This window comes from Grampus griseus, assembly GCF_964374135.1.
Source record: "Grampus griseus genome assembly, chromosome: 1".
Lineage (NCBI taxonomy): Eukaryota > Metazoa > Chordata > Mammalia > Artiodactyla > Delphinidae > Grampus > Grampus griseus.
Genome location: NC_139017.1, coordinates 144,649,214 through 144,666,747, shown reverse-complemented (window position 1 = coordinate 144,666,747; position 17,534 = coordinate 144,649,214). Strand labels below are relative to the sequence as shown.

At 55.6% G+C, this 17,534-nt stretch overlaps 1 protein-coding gene across 1 annotated transcript; it reads right to left on the bottom strand.

Annotated features, from left to right (window-relative positions):
* Positions 1-6,100: 6,100 nt before the first annotated feature.
* On the bottom strand, positions 6,101-12,093 carry TAL1 (TAL bHLH transcription factor 1, erythroid differentiation factor; the record flags this gene model as incomplete). The annotated part of the gene is made up of 3 exons (XM_082671085.1): positions 6,101-6,555; positions 10,242-10,336; positions 11,657-12,093. 3 exons carry the CDS (start codon positions 12,091-12,093, stop codon positions 6,101-6,103), a joined length of 987 nt encoding a protein of 328 aa, XP_082527211.1.
* Positions 12,094-17,534: the final 5,441 nt, after the last annotated feature.

Sequence of the window (17,534 nt, the reverse complement as noted above, 5' to 3'; positions counted from 1 at the left end):
GAGCAGAGTCAGTGCTTGAGGAGGACCTCTTGGTTGACCCTATCGCCCCGCTGCCTTGGATCAGGCCCACGTGGAAACAGGCGGTGGGTGAAGCCTGAGGGAACCACCTGCCCACCCACAGGCTCTGGCAACTCCAGAAAACACCCTGGAGTCCCGAGCTTGTCAGGCCAGGCTCCCTGAGTCTCAGCGTCTCAGACAGGCCAGCAAAGCCAGAGCCAGGAGGCAGGCCGTGCAGAGGGCCAGTGTGTATCTCTCCGTGGGCTTACACAGGCCTGAGTCAAGCCTGAAGACCCCAAACTCATCCCTCCCAACGCGGAGAGAGGCCCAGGCAGGCAGGGCCTTGGACAGGAGGCGGCCTCAGGGGCTGGTCCAAAGGGGAGGGGAGGGGAGGCACGGAGAGCGGAGAGTCAGAACCTCGCTATCAGCACTGCCCGTCCTCCCCACTTCCTCTCTTCGAACGGATCACATCCTGTTATTGTGTGGACAGAGAAGGCCAGGAGCTGGGGAGGGAGGCAGGGCTCGGACCAAGTGAGTGGGGAGAGAAAGGAGGAGCCAGAGGGAATGTCCTGGTGGGCATGGATAGCTCCAGCAGCCCAGCCCTGCCCCAGGTGGCTTGGACCAGAGCAGGGCCTCCAGGACGGAGGACCAGCATCCCTGGAGCAGCTAGCCCCTGCCATTGAGAGAAGATGCTGGGGCTCGGGACAGGCTGTGCGAACCTGCAAAGGCACCCGGAAGAATGGAAATGACATCGTCTCTAGGAAGCCTTCCCCAGCCTTCTCCCAGGCTCCTTCAATTCAGCAAACATTTGCTCTGGGCCTCCACTGCCAGAGCCAGGTCTCCCACACCCACTGGGCCTCTCTCTCACAGCACTTGCCTCCAGGGTTGTCCTGCTCTGGATCTCTTCCCCTACGTCTCACTTCCACCCAGCCTGCAAGCCCCCTGAGGACAGGGACAAGGAAGGTCCCTTGCTGGCTCCCCAGCATTGCCCAGCATGGGGCAGGTCCAGAGGAATTCCTGCTGCTGTGAATGATTAATGTTCCCACTTCCCCTCTGTCCTCTTTCTCTCTTCTGCCATTCCAAATACAGCCTTATCCCAAACCCATTTCCAGCGAGAGTAATGGTTCTTTCTACAAGACACAAGCACTTACATATATTATTGAAGTCCCATGACAGTCCTGTAAGATACGTGTTAATAACGTCATTTAACAGATGAGGAAACTGAGACTAAGAGAGATTAAGTGATTTACCTAAAGTCACACAGCAGGCACAAGAAGCGGCAGCCCTGGAACTTAACCCCAAAGGCCAGGCTCTTTCTGTGGCCCTGCTGCCTTTCCTGCTCAGTCCCATTCCTGTCCTGGCCTCTCCCTCCCTGAGCTGATACCACATCAACTGTCCTCACTGCCCGCGAGCCTGTCCTCCAGCCGAGCCTGTAGGTATCGGCAAGCTCTCCAGCGCCCACACTGATTGCTCATGGTCCTGGGCAGATTGCTGGACACACCGAGCTGCTATCTGCCCCCAGCCTAGCACAGGCCCACCTGCTCTAAGAGCACTAACTACCTGTTGGCCATTTCTTCTTCCTCTCCTGAGGGGCCCTGAGCACTGGCTCTGGATCAGACCTGAATTCAAATCCTGTGTAACCTTGGTGAAGTCCGTACCCTCTCTGGGCCTCATTTCCTCCTCTGGACGATAGAGAGGGTGCCTGGGTGATCTTGACTGACTCCTGTCCTTACAGTCATGATGGCTGAACCTCTACTGCTGGACACTGTGCCCAGCACCAGGGCCCGTCCCCAGCAGTCTGGTCACACAGCCAGAGGGGGAGAGCTGGTTGCTGGGGAACACTTAGTTGTTTTGCAAGCTGGGGAAAGGGGAGTGGGCAGCATGGGGAGGTAAGGCTGCTATGGGCAGACCAGATCACCAGCCTCCTGATCTTCATTATACCCACCTCACCCCAACCCGGATCCAGTACGAGAACCAGGCTAGGGGGGCCCAACCCAAGAAAATACATACCCCACCTTCCTATCCATCAACCAAAGCAGCCCAAGGTCCTCTACCAGCCCAAAGGGGCAGAGCTGTCCGTCTGCCCCTGACCAGCCCAGGACCACGGTTTTAGGCGGAGGGCATCTTTGCAGTAATGACCCAGCCTCCCACCCATCTTCTTCCCTTAATACTAACCACCTTCTAACCTACTATACAGTCAACATATTCATATGGCTGTGTGTGTCTGTGGGTTACCGTCTCCCTCCTAGAATTTAAGCGACACAGAAACAGGGATCTTGGTTTTCTTCACTGCTAGATCCTAGTAACCTAGAACAATACCTGGCCCAATAGGGGCTCAATAAATATTTGCTAAATGAACCAAAGAAAGAAGGATTGGTACTTCGTTGGAAGTGCCTACCTGACCTACCGAGGTTCCCGAAGATCCAACAGTCTGCACGCAGAGGCCTCACCGGCGTCCACAGTCCCTGCCTCTGAACGGCGGCTCTCTGCCTGAGCCTCCACTCACTGCTCCCAAAGCCTCAGCCCCTGTCGCTGAGCCCCACGTAAGACCCGCACCCCCAATCCTCAAGAGCAGCCTCCACTGAGTCACTGGGGAGCCTGGGACCATTCTCTGGGGCAGAACTTAATCTGCCCTGAACCTATGATAAAAGCCACCGCCCCAGCCACGGAGCTGAACCCGACAGGCAGAGAAGACTCTCCAGCCCGAGGCCCCGTGCCCAAAGCGTGCGTGCACAGCACTGAGAAGAGGCCCCCCTCCCTGAGGCCTGGCAGAGGGAAAAGAACAGAAACCCTAAGGGGGGAGCCTCAGGGTAGAAGGTGGGAGCCCACCCCGGGAGAACCCATTTCAGGGGAGACAGGTTCGTGCCACGCCTTTCCTTTAATGTCCCATCCTAGGGGTGCAACACGCAAGCACAGAGTCTAGGCCCCTTTGTAAAACTTTTATTTAGAAATCTTCCCAATATATCCTTATATATATACACACACCATCACCACATGGGTTTTGTCGCTAGAGTCACACGCCCACAGTGTTGGCCTCTGGGCTGTACAAAGGTCAAGGTACCTGGAGCGGTTACTCCTCTTCTGCAGAAAAATGCAGAGACCAACGCAATGCATCACGTACAGTACAACATTGACGGAAAGTGCTGGGCCCGCCCGCAGGAACGATGCGCTATGTACATGGGCTGGGGGGCAAGCCTTCGGCGGGGGCCACGTACCATTGACATCACAAGTACGACACGACCACCCCCAAAGGCCGAGACAGTTGTCGGCTGACTACCGATGCTGTGCCCTTTGTTTTGCTTTCGGAAAAGGATAAAGGTTGTACCATCTTGTCGTTTGCCACTACAAATAAAAGAATACGAATTTGTCTTAAAAGACATGATTCCCTCCAGTCATTAACAGTCATCTTTGTCCTCCTCATGTTTTTTTACATTTTTTCCTTTTTGTACAGATATTATTCTTGGATGGAGAATGTTCATGGGTGAAGAGGAGGCAGAGGAAGGAGAAGAGTATGGTGGGGGGAGGTGCTGGAAAGGAAAGTGAAAATTATGGATCTTTTCTAGTACTTAACAAAGACACAAAGCTTTGCCCACCCCTACCCAGGCCTGTCTCGGGTAGCTGTAGTACTTTTCACATATTCTGCCTCTGTTCCCATCTCTCTTTTCTAGTCTCCCTCCTGTGCCTTGCTTTGGAATGAGACTGAAATGAGGTCAATCTGGAGAGATAAGGATAACCTAGATAACTCAGGATAAAGTGGTTTAGAACCTAAATTACCCAAATGCTATGCAGACAGGCAGACTGGCCCACTGCCTCGGTCCCGGACTCAGGGTGGGAAACCCCACTGCAGGAATGATAGTGAGGGGGACAGAGTTCCGTACGATCTCAAAATGCTTCTACTTTCACGATTCCATTCAGTCCACACCACAGCCCTAGGAGACAGGCCAAGCTAGCGTATTTATGAGAAATTGACTTTCAGAGAGAGAACTTTTCCAGGTCACACTGCAAGTCTGAGAGAAGAGGAAGCCAGTAGCTGGAGTTCCTCAACGAATGTGTGATCCATCTCCTAAAACCCATCCACCTATGCTCACCGTGGCCACTTTTCACTCCCAGGTCAAATTAACCCACCGGAAGCAAACACAGCCTTAGGACCTAGAACAGGTGCTCCATCTTTAGACAGATGGGATTTTTCACAGGAGCTTCCAAGTATCAGAAAGGAACGAATCCTAATGTTCATCAAAATATGATGGGGGGGGGCCCTGAAATGGGACAGAGAGAGTGCTACAAGGGTTAACCATGTTGCTCCCACCCCCACAAACTGGACCTCTCCTCTCACAACTTAAAAGGAAGGGGAGGAGAGCAGGGATCATTCCCCATGGGCATGCGGCTGTCCCCAAGGTCCTGCCATGGTGAAGGCGAGCCACCAGGCTGGAGCCCATAAGGTGTGAGGGCCTTTCCCGACAGCCGCAGCGGTGGTTCTTCCACATTGCTATGGACAGGGCAAAGTCAGGGCATTGTTTTCCCTCTGACCTCAAAGGCAGCGCCTGGTCAGAGCCGGCTGGGGTGACTTGAGGGCACAATGACAGGTATGTAGGACTTGTGTGCAGTTTGTTCCAGGGACTTGGGAGGTGGGTCACAGGCAGGCGTCGCCTTAAGAAAACCATGTCCCACCATCTGGATTGACACGGGAGATCAATGAGGGGGCAGCAGTCCACTCTACAAAAGGATTCTCCACTTTACCAAGGGACTCGTGGCAGTATTTCTTTAAAAGGTGAAGATAAGGATTTGATTTACAAAAATGTCATGTACAGCTTCTGGGGGGGAGTACTCCTACTGCGTCACGCCAGCCTCCCATACACACCCTGGATGACCAAAATTTGTGCGCTCAGGAATGCCGAAGGTTCTGCTAAGTGAACGTCAATGTGTTTGGGTCTCCGCCAGGGCCTGGTCTCTCACTGGGCTCCCCAGGCCCTAGAAGTGGGGCTAGATCCTGGGTCATATCAAGACCTAGAGATCCCACAAATACCTGAAGTTAAGCAAAATCCCAAATGCCAAGAATTCATAGGACAGAGTTTGTTGTCGATTCAGTTTCAGGACACAGACCAGACCATCAGCAAACAGACATCCTGCAGCAGGGAGGCCCCTCTGAGGAGCTAGGAGAACGCGAGATGGGGCCGCACGTCTACTCTCAGCATCAACACACACCGATCAGCACACTGGCATCTGCTCCCTGCGTGAACAGCGACGTGTCGCTGAGGACGCAGGCAGGTAGCTCTGAGGCACCACCACGATTTGAAGCCCACGTGCCCCAAATAGCTCTTGCTCAATTTCACTCTCATCATTTCTCCTTTGTCTGCCTTCGAACAAAGCTCACAGGGCACGCTCACAGCCGCAGACTCAGTCCCCACAGCCACAAGGATGAGGAAGGCAAGTCTCAGTGGGGAGAGAGCAGAGCTTCGATCCCCAGGGCAAGGAGTAAGGGCTTCTGGGTTTCTGACCCTCTGGCCCAGCTAGTCGAGAGCAGGCTGTCCACTGGCCGTCTTCTTCAGCCAGGCCCTGAAGAAGGCACCTCGAGGCTTGTGACTCTCTGCAGCTGGACGGACCAACAGGGGCCTGGGTGAAGATGGGGCTCAAGAAACGGGCAGCTATTGGGTACCTGTGTATTTGGACAGTGTGGCCACAAAAGCCACCCCAGCGAGCTTGGGAGGGGCTCAAGGCGAGGCAGAGGCTGCCGGACACAGGAGAGAGCTGACAACCCCAGGTCTCAGCGAAGACAGGGCTCCCGTGCGCCAGGCCGGAAGCAACGCCGCTCCAGCCTCTCACTTGAGAAGTCTTAGGGGTATGGAAAAGGGGGAAGACCGTGCCATCTTCATAAAAAGTACCTACCACTTTGCTCCATGTTTCTGTTCTCCTACTGAGGCAGGAAACAGGAAAGCCAGCCCCAGAGGCAGCTGGGACTTCCCACAGCTCAGACATCAAGGAAAGCTCATCAAAAGTCCATGCCCTGCTTCAGAGCTGCCCAATCCTCACCCCACCTGCCCTAAAGCCCATGGTGCCCGTGGCCTGAGGGCACCCTCCTGGCTGGTCCTGGGTGGCCCCAGACCCATCACCGAGGGCCGGCTCCATCCGCGGCGGGCAGCATGGCAGGATGGAGGCTGCGGGCCGTGTGCTTGGGTGCCGGCTCTTCCGTGTAGCTGTCCGGGCTGGCTGCCCCGTCCAGGGAGCTGCCACAGCTGGAGTTCGGGGACAGCACGTCCTGCAGGAGGTCATCTGGAGGTGCAGCGCCCCCTCCGCCACCACCCCCTCCACCAGCCCCCACCGCAGGGTCCTTGCCAGGTTTGGCCCGCTGGCTGCCCTCCTCCTCCTGGTCATTGAGCAGCTTGGCCAGGAAGTTGATGTACTTCATGGCCAGGCGGAGGATCTCATTCTTGCTGAGCTTCTTGTCTGGGGGATGCGTGGGGATCAGCTTGCGGAGCTCAGCGAAGGCCCCGTTCACATTCTGCTGCCGCCATCGCTCCCGGCTGTTGGTGAAGATGCGCCGCACGACTTTGGTGTGGGGACCTGGAGGTAGGAGGACAAGGGTTAGGACAGTGGGTCGGGGATCCCCCCGGGCGTCTTCTCCTGTGGGGAAGCGGAGAAGCCATCCACCTGGAAACTTGGGAAACCTAGAATGCCCTCTTTCCTTTTACTCAGAAAACTCTTTACTTGTCCTTCAAAACCCTGTTTATCTGTTTCCTCCTCTCTGAGAACTTCCCTCATCCCTCCAGACAGATCTAACCAACCACCATGGCCCTATAATCCTGTAATCTCCATCACTCTTGATCATCACTTATGTTTCCATGTTTGTCCCCCTCTCTGAGCTGTGAGACATTTGAGGACAGGAACCATATATTATTCATTCATTCACTTGTGCTAAGAGGCCATATGGCACTAGTTAGAAAGATTAAACTCTGGAGCCAGACGTTCCAGGTTCAATTCCTGACTGTTACTCCCTAGATAGTAACTCTGGGCAAGTTACCTGAACTCTCTGTGTCTTAGCATCATCACCTGTACCATGGAGATAACACTAGTAACTCAAGTCATAAGATTGTCTTGTGAATCTAACAACTAATACAGGTAAAGTACTTAAGATAATACCTGGCTCTGACGAAACATTCAATAAATGTTAGCTATTATTATCCATTCATCAGTTATTTCCTGACAACCGGCACTGTGCTCGGCATTAAGGAATAAAGGTGCACAGAGTCCCTGCCCTCGTGGAGCTTACATGTTAATGGGGATGACAGATGATGAACAATCGGCAAACAAATAACAAACAAACGGGAAGCTGAATGTAAACGAAAGATGGAAAGGAGCGGCCATGTTTACCTGAGGTGGTTGGGGACAGCCTTTTGGAGGAGGTGACATCTATAAGGGAAGAACTTAAGGCCGAAGAAGAGCCAGCCAGACACAGGAAGGGAAGTTGGAAGGGCATGTGCACATGCCCTGAGCTGGGAAATGGCTGAAGCCAGCCCGGAGAGATTAGTGTGGGTAAGATCAGAGGAGCCTGAGTCCAGATCCCATAGGGCCCTGTGGTAAGATGTAGGGATTTTATTCTAAGGGTGATGGAAGCACAGAGTAGGCAGGAGCTCAATAAATATTTGCTGACCAACTGATCATGCTGGCAGGTACGGAATGGAGGAGAGAGCAGAGTGGTGGGGAAATGACTTACACTGCAGGCTCTCTTCCCCAGGAGAGGAGTGGAGAGACAGCCATGCACAGGCATGGCCTGAGGCTCTAGGCAGGCGTCTGAGGGCTGCCTCCGTCTCCCCGTGTCTACAGTGCACTGATCACAGACTAGAACAGTATTCACTAGCGCTCATGTACTAAGACTTGCAGAGCAGGGGCAGACACCAGTGTGCATGTATCCAGCACCTATGGTATACAAAGCACTGCACTAAATGTCCAAGCGTGACCTGGGATTCCCAAAGCCAGCAAAGGCAGAGGAGCGCCCCGCTAGTGCTCCCAGGCTCCTGGGCTGAGGTGGCTGCTTCCTTCCGCAACCCTGAGGCACAGAGCCAGCTCCTGGCAGTCCTCAGGAAGCTCTGAGCACTGAAGGAACTGCCAGTACTGGGATGGTTGCTTGCCCTCTTCTGATGACCCTGGAACCGGATCTCAGAACGTGGAAAGCTGGGTAGGAGAGAAGACATCACCTAAGACCCATTGCTCATTTCACAGCTATGGAGACGGCGGCCAGAACGGAGGCAGACCTTGCCTCTGCAACCCAGCTCATCCGCGCCGACACTTCCCGCTTAATCATCTCTTACACATACACACACCAGTCTTACACACACACAGACACACACACACCATGTTTCCCCCAGGGAGAATCACTCATCCTCTGCCCACAGTGCCTCAGAAGCTATCTTTCCAAACCCCAGCAGGCCCCAGCCCAGCTGACTCTTTGCCAAAGGCCAGACCCAGGCTGGGAAAAACACAGCACGCCTGCTGGGCAGTCCTACCCTGGGTGCCTCAGAGGAAATAACTTGCTGTTCTCCGGCCTCCAGGACAGACAGAGGGGAGTCCCTCAGCTGTGCCACCAGGAGGACCACTGCTCTGTGGCTGAAGCTGGCTGATCTTGAGGGAGCTCCTAGGTGGGGAGAGAGGCATTATGGCCGCTGTCACAACTAGAGCTACACAGACTCCAGAAGCCGTGCCTACCCCAAGCCAGGCCCTAAAAGCACTTTACCCCACTGTGCTCCTTCAACAACCTGTGAGGAAGCTATTATTCTCCCTACGTTACAAATGAGAAAACGGAGGCCCAGAAAAGTTCAGCAACAGGAATGCACGTCGAGTCCTGGCTTTAGACCTTGTGTTAGCCCCACTTTTATGGACTCTTTTCATTTAAATCTCTGATTTCAAAATCCTGTGGGCATATCCTGCACCCCTCCACCCTTCCCTTCACTTCCATTTCTGTCTATTCCTCTCTGGTCCTTTCCAGAGAACCACCCACCTCTCCACACCTTCCTCTTTCCTGAGTCTGTACCTCCCTCCATGTCCTCTGTCTCACGCTGGCAGGGCACAGAGTAGGTGCTTGGTAAATATTGGCATCATTCATGGGTAATCTCCTCTCTACACTCCTGCACTCCCCCCAAACCCTCACCCCTTGCCCCTTCCTCTGTGCCTGATTTCTGTCGTCTCTGACCTTTGTAGAAAATGCCTCTTCCCTGGGGAACTTCAGGGCTGGTCTTGCCTACTTCCTGTTTGGTACACCCACCTCCTGTCTCTAACCTAGCAGCACTGACACTCCAACACCCTTCCCTCCCGGCCCTACACCCCTGTGCCCCAGGCTGGCTGGGTCTTTTGAGATCTGTTCCTTGTCCAGACGCTAGCTTGCCTCCTCTCCAGAACACCACAGAGGGATCCCCTCCAGAAGCCCCAGCTCAACATACATCCCTCCCACCAGCAACTTGCAGAAATCCCAGTCTGGCTTCAAGGCCTCCGGTGTGCACCAGGAGCTCCAGGAAGTCCCTCGGCTCTGAAGAGCCTGCTCTCCTGCCCCCTGGTGCTGGGCCCCATCTACTACATCTAGTCAACCTTGGGAAGAGGGAGGGGGTCCTCCAAATTTCCCACTCATCCAACTCCTTCCCCCAAGTTCGGGGCCAAAGACTACTCGGGTAGTTCACATTAAAAATGCTGAGGCCTTTGGGGTCGGGGGGAGGGAGGGAGCAGGGTAGAATCTATGATGTCAGGAAGGGAACTCCGAGTCTCAGCTCAGAGTGTGGAAAAGGGGACAAGAGGGCCCCACTCTGCAGGGACCTGGGACAAGACCCTTAAAGGTGCAATTCCAGGCAGGGAGAAGACTTCAGATTCCAAAGAGGACTTGGGAGGAGATACAGAGAATCCCTGGAGGTTGGTGCTTAGAAACACTGTGTGTTTCTGCCCTCCCGGGGGATCCTTACCCACTGTAGGAATGGAGCTAGAGTGGGGACTACAATTGACCGTGGAGGTTTGGGCTAAGTGCCACAGTGTGTCCTCACTCCCATGCACTCTCTTCCCAGGACCGTGGTAAACCCCCAGCCCCACCCATGACCTCCCCTAGTCCCAGGTCAATAGGGCGAGGACTTCAACAGCTTCTCTTGGCTCCAAGAGAACTGCCCATCTATGTGAGACACCTAGGGAGTAGTCCCCGATGATTCCTCCTTCAGGGTTCTAACACCTTGAGGGAGTGAGTACACAAGTGGAGCGGGGGGGGGGGGTTGACTCACCATCAGTAATCTCCATCTCATAAGGGGAGGGTCTCCTCTTCACTCGGTTGTTGGTGGCAAACATAGGGAAGGCATCTGGCTCCCCAAAGAACCCACTGTGGGAGGGAGCAGGCAGATCACAAGATCACATGTGGGTGGAGGGGAGAGAGGGGCTCCATACAGATCCTCCCCACATGTTCTTGAGCCCCCGCCCCAAAAAACAAGGGCAACCCTGGTCCCTTCACATCGGAACTGGGGATAGAAGAAGCATGAAACACACACACACACACACACACACACACACAACACCCCCAGACTCTCTCTGTGGTGAGACAAACAAGGGGAGGGTGGCCACACACCCCTACACACACACACACACTCAGACACACACAAACACACATACACAGAATTAATGGTGAACACAGGGAGCAAACACAAAAATGAACATACACCCCCCACATACAAGCGCACAAGCCATAGGCACCTCCACTCCCAAACAGGTGCTCACACAGGCAGACACGGCCTTCACACCTGGCAGTGTGCAATTCCTGCACCACATAAGGGCACCCTGTTCCTTACCCCCAACTTCACCCCACCTTCACTCCAGCCCCATGGGGCCCAAGGACAGACAACAGACAGGAAACCCTGACTCAGCCCCACTGACATGCCCCCCCATTACCCACTCGACTCTCCGTAGCTTCTTCCTCCAGTGTCCCACAGACTCACCGACTGCCCCCCACTGTCTCTCCCTGCCTCATCTTCCTGTCCCCACCCCAACCGTGTCTCCTGCTCTCCACCACCTCAGTGGCCCCAGCAGGGAAATGGATACCCTCACACCAAAGGGAGCACAGGTCCTGGCCAGAGATCGCAGCTAGGGGCAGAGGAGCTCAGGAGAGGAGGGAGGGATCTATTCCCCAGGCAGGCCCTGGCAGGGAGTTTCAGAGGAGGGAGACCTCTTGCAAGCACATCTCTTACCTGTCCACCGAGGGCTGCAGCTTCCAGAAGAATTTCACAGCGGAGCGCATTCAGACACATTCCTTCCTGGTACTCACACTCAGACTCCTCCTGTCCACCCCACGCCCCCCCACCACCACCAGGCAGCGCCCCGCGCTTCTGCTCACAGCCAGCCGCATGCCGGTACTCCCCCTCTTCGGCTTCCAAGCTCGCAGCACGCCACGTTAACAAGACACCTGCACACCGCCCCCCGCGTGCGCACACATACACACACACACTAGCAGAGGGCTCGTTCCTCACTTGCACGGGGACTCCAGCCAAGACTTTTCCAACCCCGGGTGTGAAACGTCCCCCTCTCCCCCTCTCCTAGCGCGCTCATTCACACTGCCCCGCCGGGAGGAGGGCAGCCGGCTCCCGACGTGCGGAAGAGGAGCCCCGGCGCCCAAGCCTCCTGCCCACCCGCCCCTCCCGCCGGCCCTGACCTGCCGAGAGAAGCCAGCGGCTGGCTGAGGCTGTAGAGCAGCGCGCGGCCGGGGGCGGCCGGGGCCGCCAGCGCGGGCGGGCTCAACTGCACCATGCGGCCGTCGCCGGGCAGCTCTGCGGGGGCCGAGGCGGGCGCGGGCCCAGGAGGTCTGCACAGCTCGGTGGTGGGTACCCGATGGCGCGCTTCGGCAGCCGCCGCGTCGCGGCCCTTTAAGTCTCGCGCGGCGCCGCCCCCACCGGCGGGGCCGCCCCCCGGGCCGCCGCCGCGCGCGCCCAGCTCGATGACCGGGGGCTCCGCCGGGGCCGCGCGGCTCGTCTCCTTGGCGACGCCGTTCAGCAGGACCAGGTGCGGGGGGGCCATGCGGGCCTCGGCCGCGTCCCGTCCGTCTAGCGGGGGGTCACTGCGTGCCGCCTCGCTCGGCGGCCGCTCCGTCATCCTGCGGGCAGACAGACAAGCGGACACCCGCTCTGACCACCGCCCCCAGCCCATCCACGTGGGGTGGGATCGGAGCGGGGGGTGCGGGAGGGGGTAAAAGGCAGAGAGAAACTCACGCACCGAAACGTGAGAAGAGGCGGACAAACTTAGCGCCACGTGGACACACACCCGCCCGCAGTGCTGGGGCAGGAGGGAAAGGGGGCCTCTGGTTCGGGAGAAGAGAAGAGGGTGCCCGGGAGACAGAGACTGAGGGCCAAAAGGACAGAGGTGGAGAAGGACGACAAAGACATTGGAAGAAAAGGAATACAGCCAGCGAAAGAAAAACAGAGGGTGGGGGGGAAGGAGGAAGGAAATGTAGAAAGAGGCGAGAAAGAAATATCACCCCGTGCCCCTTCTCAGGCCGCAAGGGAAGAGGAGGGAACAAATCCCCGACCGTGTTCTTCCCGCCCCCCTTTTGGTTTTGGCGGGGAACCTGTCGCGCGGAGGTGGGGTGCTTTTCGAACCTCCCTTGCCTTTCAGCAATACCTGCCCCCAGCCTACCGCCACACACATACACCCAGAAACCTGGTGGGGGTGTGTGTGCAAGAGGGATCAGAGCTGGCAGAGAATTATCCGGAGGAGCCAGCTCTCCCTTTCAACACATATTCACCCCTGCGGGGACGGCGTCCGTCTACACTCCGCAAATCCACCTGTATTCTGTGTAGCCGCCAGAAACCCCAGTGGCCCTTTACTTTTACTCCTCCCGGGACTGGAGACGGGACATAAGGAAGGGAAGAAGATGATCCCGGCCATACCTCCCCGCACACTATATATACCCGCTTCTGCTCAGCTGAACTCAAAAGTGAGGTGGGGTCTAGAAGGGAAGCCTGCCTGAGGAAGTGTGAAGCCCCGACGTTCAAAGGGTGCTCCTGAGGCCACTGGGGTCTGGGCTCCCATCCAGGAGTGTGGGGCGAAGGGGTGTCATGATGGCTGCTGAACTCGTCCAGCACTCCCCCATCCCCCTCTCCTACCTCGGTGTTGTCCTCTGGGAAATGGGAGGTGTACCTCATATATGCATTTAAAAGCACTGTGCAAATGCTCAAGTAAACATTATTATAGACTGGGAGACTGGGCCAGCAAGGAGACTACCTTGCCCAAGGTCACACTCGCCTGTTTGCCACAGAGCAGGACTCGAACTCCAGTCTCGCTCTGTCTTTGTTATCCTCCCATATACACCCTCTCATATATCCTGCCCGCCCCCCTCCAGCAAAGGACAGTCCTCTCCTCCTCAACCATACTCCTGGGTGACCGCAGGCAGAGGCTCCACTCCCCACTACCGCTCCCTCCAGTTCTTCCAAAACCCACCACACACACACACCCCACCCCCGCAAGGATGAAAACAGAAAAACTATGAGACTCTGGGTCCAGAGTGGGGAAATGCTTGTGAGTTTTAATAAAACAATAAAAATATAATCAACTCAACAGGCTTCATAAGATGTTCAAAATAAGATTTCTGCTGTTGGAATTATATAATTGGCGTATTTTATAGCAGAAAACAAATACACAAAAATCCAACTCAGCACCAAGCAGAGTCCATCTGATCATTCCTGGCAGCCACTCTGCCACTGCACCACTCTGGACTGGAGTCGGCCTGGGAACCATCCTCCCACCCCAGAAGAGAGACCCGACCTTCTGAAACCTCCTCAGGAGCTCAGCTCAATGGCCACTGGACACACAGCTGATGGAGAATCACCATTCAGATTAAGCTCCTGCCCTAGCTCTGCCAGCCCCATGGGCAGTGCCCCAAAATGACAAAATTCCCCCAGACCTGGTGCACCCTGGCTGCAAAGGCAGTAGGTCTGCAACACTTCATTGGAAACGAGTTTATGTTCATGGTGGAAACAATAGGTCTGTCTGTATCCACAGAATGGGACCGACCGTCAAGACACCGCGGCCACTAGAAACGCACCAGAGGTATACCACTGGAGACTTCCTGGCTCCCCTGCAACAGTGAAATGCATTAGAAATATACCGTCCTCTGGCAAAGCGTACAAGCCCCAAGGAGCTGGCTCCCTACCTTACTGTCCCCAGGCACCGTTGTGCACCCAGTGACACGTGCTTAAGTCCCAGCTCCTAACCGAGTGACAAACCGTTCACTCAGCAATTGCCAGAATGAGCTCAAGCTCTCCATATGACACATTTGTACCTTCTGATTAATTCCGAGACTCTGAGTAGGAGCAGATCCCAGAGGGGCAAGGGGTGCCCTCTCCAGACGCCTATAAATATCTATATCTCTGAGCCCCCCCGCCAAACCTATGATTGGTCCCCAGGGGTCTGTGGTCAACCTCTCCCCGCCCCTCCCAGGACCTCAGGAAAACCCTGCCGGTTCATCTGCAACCAGGATCACCCAGGCCAGAGGGCCAGGCTCTCGAGGAAGCTGCCAGAGAACTCACAAGCACTTTCGGTGGTCGGTGACTAAATCCCATCACTTGGCTTTGGTTAAGATTATTAAAAGGAAAGCCGGAGTGATGTTTATTTATTTTTATTAGGGAAAATGAAGAAGGGGGTGAGAAGGTTTCAGATTTCGAACCGAACAGCACTAGACTATTGGACCATTACAACTCCTCTTTGTGCAACCAAGACCCAGCTCAAAGCCCCCTACACCGGCTCATCTCCTGCTGCCAGCCAGCCACATAACTTCCATGTGTGTCTGAACACGACAGGGGAACCCGAGAGCTCCTGGGGGACAGGCACCTGGTCTCCGGCAGCTTCCAATTCCCAGCAAGGAAAATTTCTTATGTGAAAACAGCCTCCGCCATGCCCCGGCTAGAGCCGCCGCCTTAAACACAGCCTCTGGTCCCTGATACTGCATCCACACCCGCATGACCCACTGGGGGAGCCCCAAGCCTGCACGCAAACCCAAATCGCCCGTGAACAGAACCACTTTCCCGCTGCTACTGGAGTGGAGCGGTGTTTGAACGCAGCCCCACCCTAGGCCTTAGGCCCCAGCCTGGGCCCACCCGAGTTGGGACTGCGTTAGCCAGGATGGCTGCGGCCTTCTTCCTGCCAGAGCCCCGGGAGCACACAGCCTGCGCTATCCGGATATAGCCGCCCCAAAGTTATGAGCCCGGTGAAACGTCCACGGAACCAGGACAGAGGGGGACCTTGGGTGAGGGGGGACTAAGCCCAACTAGCTGTTTTCACCCAGGGCCAGGAAACGGCCCTGCTGGAAGCCACAGTGGCACAGAGGCCACAGTCAGTGGCAGAGTCAGATCCCGGATTCCCAACTCTGGGTTCGTCCTCCCCTCCTCCTCCCCAATCTGAAACTGGTCTGTCCTCTGTCCCAAGCTTTCCCCACCTCAGGCCAGATCCCAAGGCCTTCCTGGTGACTGTTTCCACCAGTACTATTCCCCCAAAAACTCACCTGGGGCATATTTAGAGAGAGCGGCCCCTCTGAATAGGATCTCCACTCCTCCTCCGGCGGGAGAGGGGCAGGAGCCGAGGTCCAGGTTGTGGAAGGGGTCTTTGCTTTCCCCCTCTCTCACTGAGAGACCGGCAGTTAGGCCGCGGTGTGGTCCTGGGCGGTCTGCCGCGCCCAAAGCGAGTTTCCAGGAAAGATGGGGGTGGAGAGAAAGAGGGAGGGCGAGAGGGAGGGAGAGAGAGAAATGGGGGTCAATGGCTGGGAATTACCTCATGTCCTCGCCAACCGGCCCCGGGAATCGCCAGCAGCTTTCCGCCCCCAACCTGCAGGTGTTTGAAGCCTCCCCCGCACCCCCATAAAAAAGAACCCTACACCTGACCAATCAGGAATAACTATCTAGTCCAACAACAACAACCCAGCCGCAGACTGCCCGGAACATTATCGGACCCTCCAACCGGGATGTCTGGTTCAGTGTGGCCATTTGTTTTCTAAGCAGACTCGTCTACGCCGTTGGCTCGGGAACCGAAGTCAGGCCGGAGCTGTGGCCACAGCGCGGAGTCGTCCGCAGCCTGGCATGGGTGGGTAGGGGGATGTGTGTCCGAAAAGGGGAATCCGATCTTCAGACCCTGGTCGGTGGGACAGAACCTCTGAGGACCCCATTCTCTCCATGACTCTCACCTGCCCACCTCCAACCCAAAGCGAAACCAGAACCCAATTCCAAAGGCTACTTTCCCGAAGGGATACAGTCTGAACGGCGCAGATCCCAGAGAAAGGGGTGGGTGGGGGGATATCTGATGTAACCCAGTCCCTTTTTTTCTTCCTACAGATTAAGGGGGGCGGGGAAGAAGAGGGAGAGGAGGAAAAGAAAGAAAGGAAAAGAAAAGAAAGGGAAAAAGAAAGAAAGGAAAGGCCCTCGCCTTTCCCTCAACAATCCCTACACAAGATTTTCGATTTATCGGCATTCAGATCGTCAGAGAAGGGGAGAATTTTAGTAATTCTTTTCAGCAATAAACAAGGAAAGGACGGAGGGTAAAAATAAATCCAGTACTGCTTCCCAGGGTGTAGCGGTAGTGAAATTTAGTTCACCTTTTTTTCCCTCCCTCCGGAAGGTTTGTTTAATTTGTTTTGCCTAAATTGTCCAGTTTATGGTCACACATCGAAGTCTTGGATTAATTGCTAAGGCCACCTCCTTTTTGCCCCGGCTTTAGTGGAAATACAGTAATAATTATTCCCTGCGGTTTCAGTCCAATGCGGGAGATTTTCTTTCTCCTCTTCTAATCCAAATGAGGGGGGAGGTGTGGGAACAAGAAGGAATCCAGTCACGCCCGGTGTCTGAGGTCGGGTTTAATTTCTGCTTTAGGACGGAGTCTCTGTGTTCGTCCCTCTCTCCATTTTCTCTCCCTACCACAAACCCAGCAGTTTAAAGATCAGCGCTGGTGGGAGGAAACCCGCGCTGCTTTGTTATCGCCCCGAAGAAGCTAAAAGGGACAAGCCGCTTCGCTCCTGGACGATTATTTTAATTAAAATACGATGATGATGATGATGATGGTGGTGGTGGTAGTAGTGGTGGTGGTGATGATGATGACATTAGCAACCACAGTAACTGGCAAAACAAAATCCTTTCTTTCGGAGCTAGGGCAGCACTGACCCCGTCCCTCCAGGAAGCCCGGTCCCGGTCATCGATGTGACGGGTACCTGACCCACGCGGGAATGTCGCTCACCCGGGGAGGGGGTAGAAAAATGTTCCTTGGAGATGATCCCGAAGGTCCCCACCCGAGGCGCGAGGCCTGGAGAATGCGCCCATTGTCTTTTCCGGGCCTCTCCCGCAGACCCCGGCGGCCGTACCCGCGAAACTGACCAGAAATGGACGAAGCCTGAATGCGGCGAGAACCGAAGCCGGCGGCTACCGGCCTGAAGGCGCTGGCCTCCGCGAGCGCTGCTCAGCTTCCAGCCTGGAAGAGCCTCCCACTCACTAACAACCCCTCCAACACCGAGGCACAGAGTGGCCTCTGGACAGAGCAGGGCTGCTCATCCAAGCCAA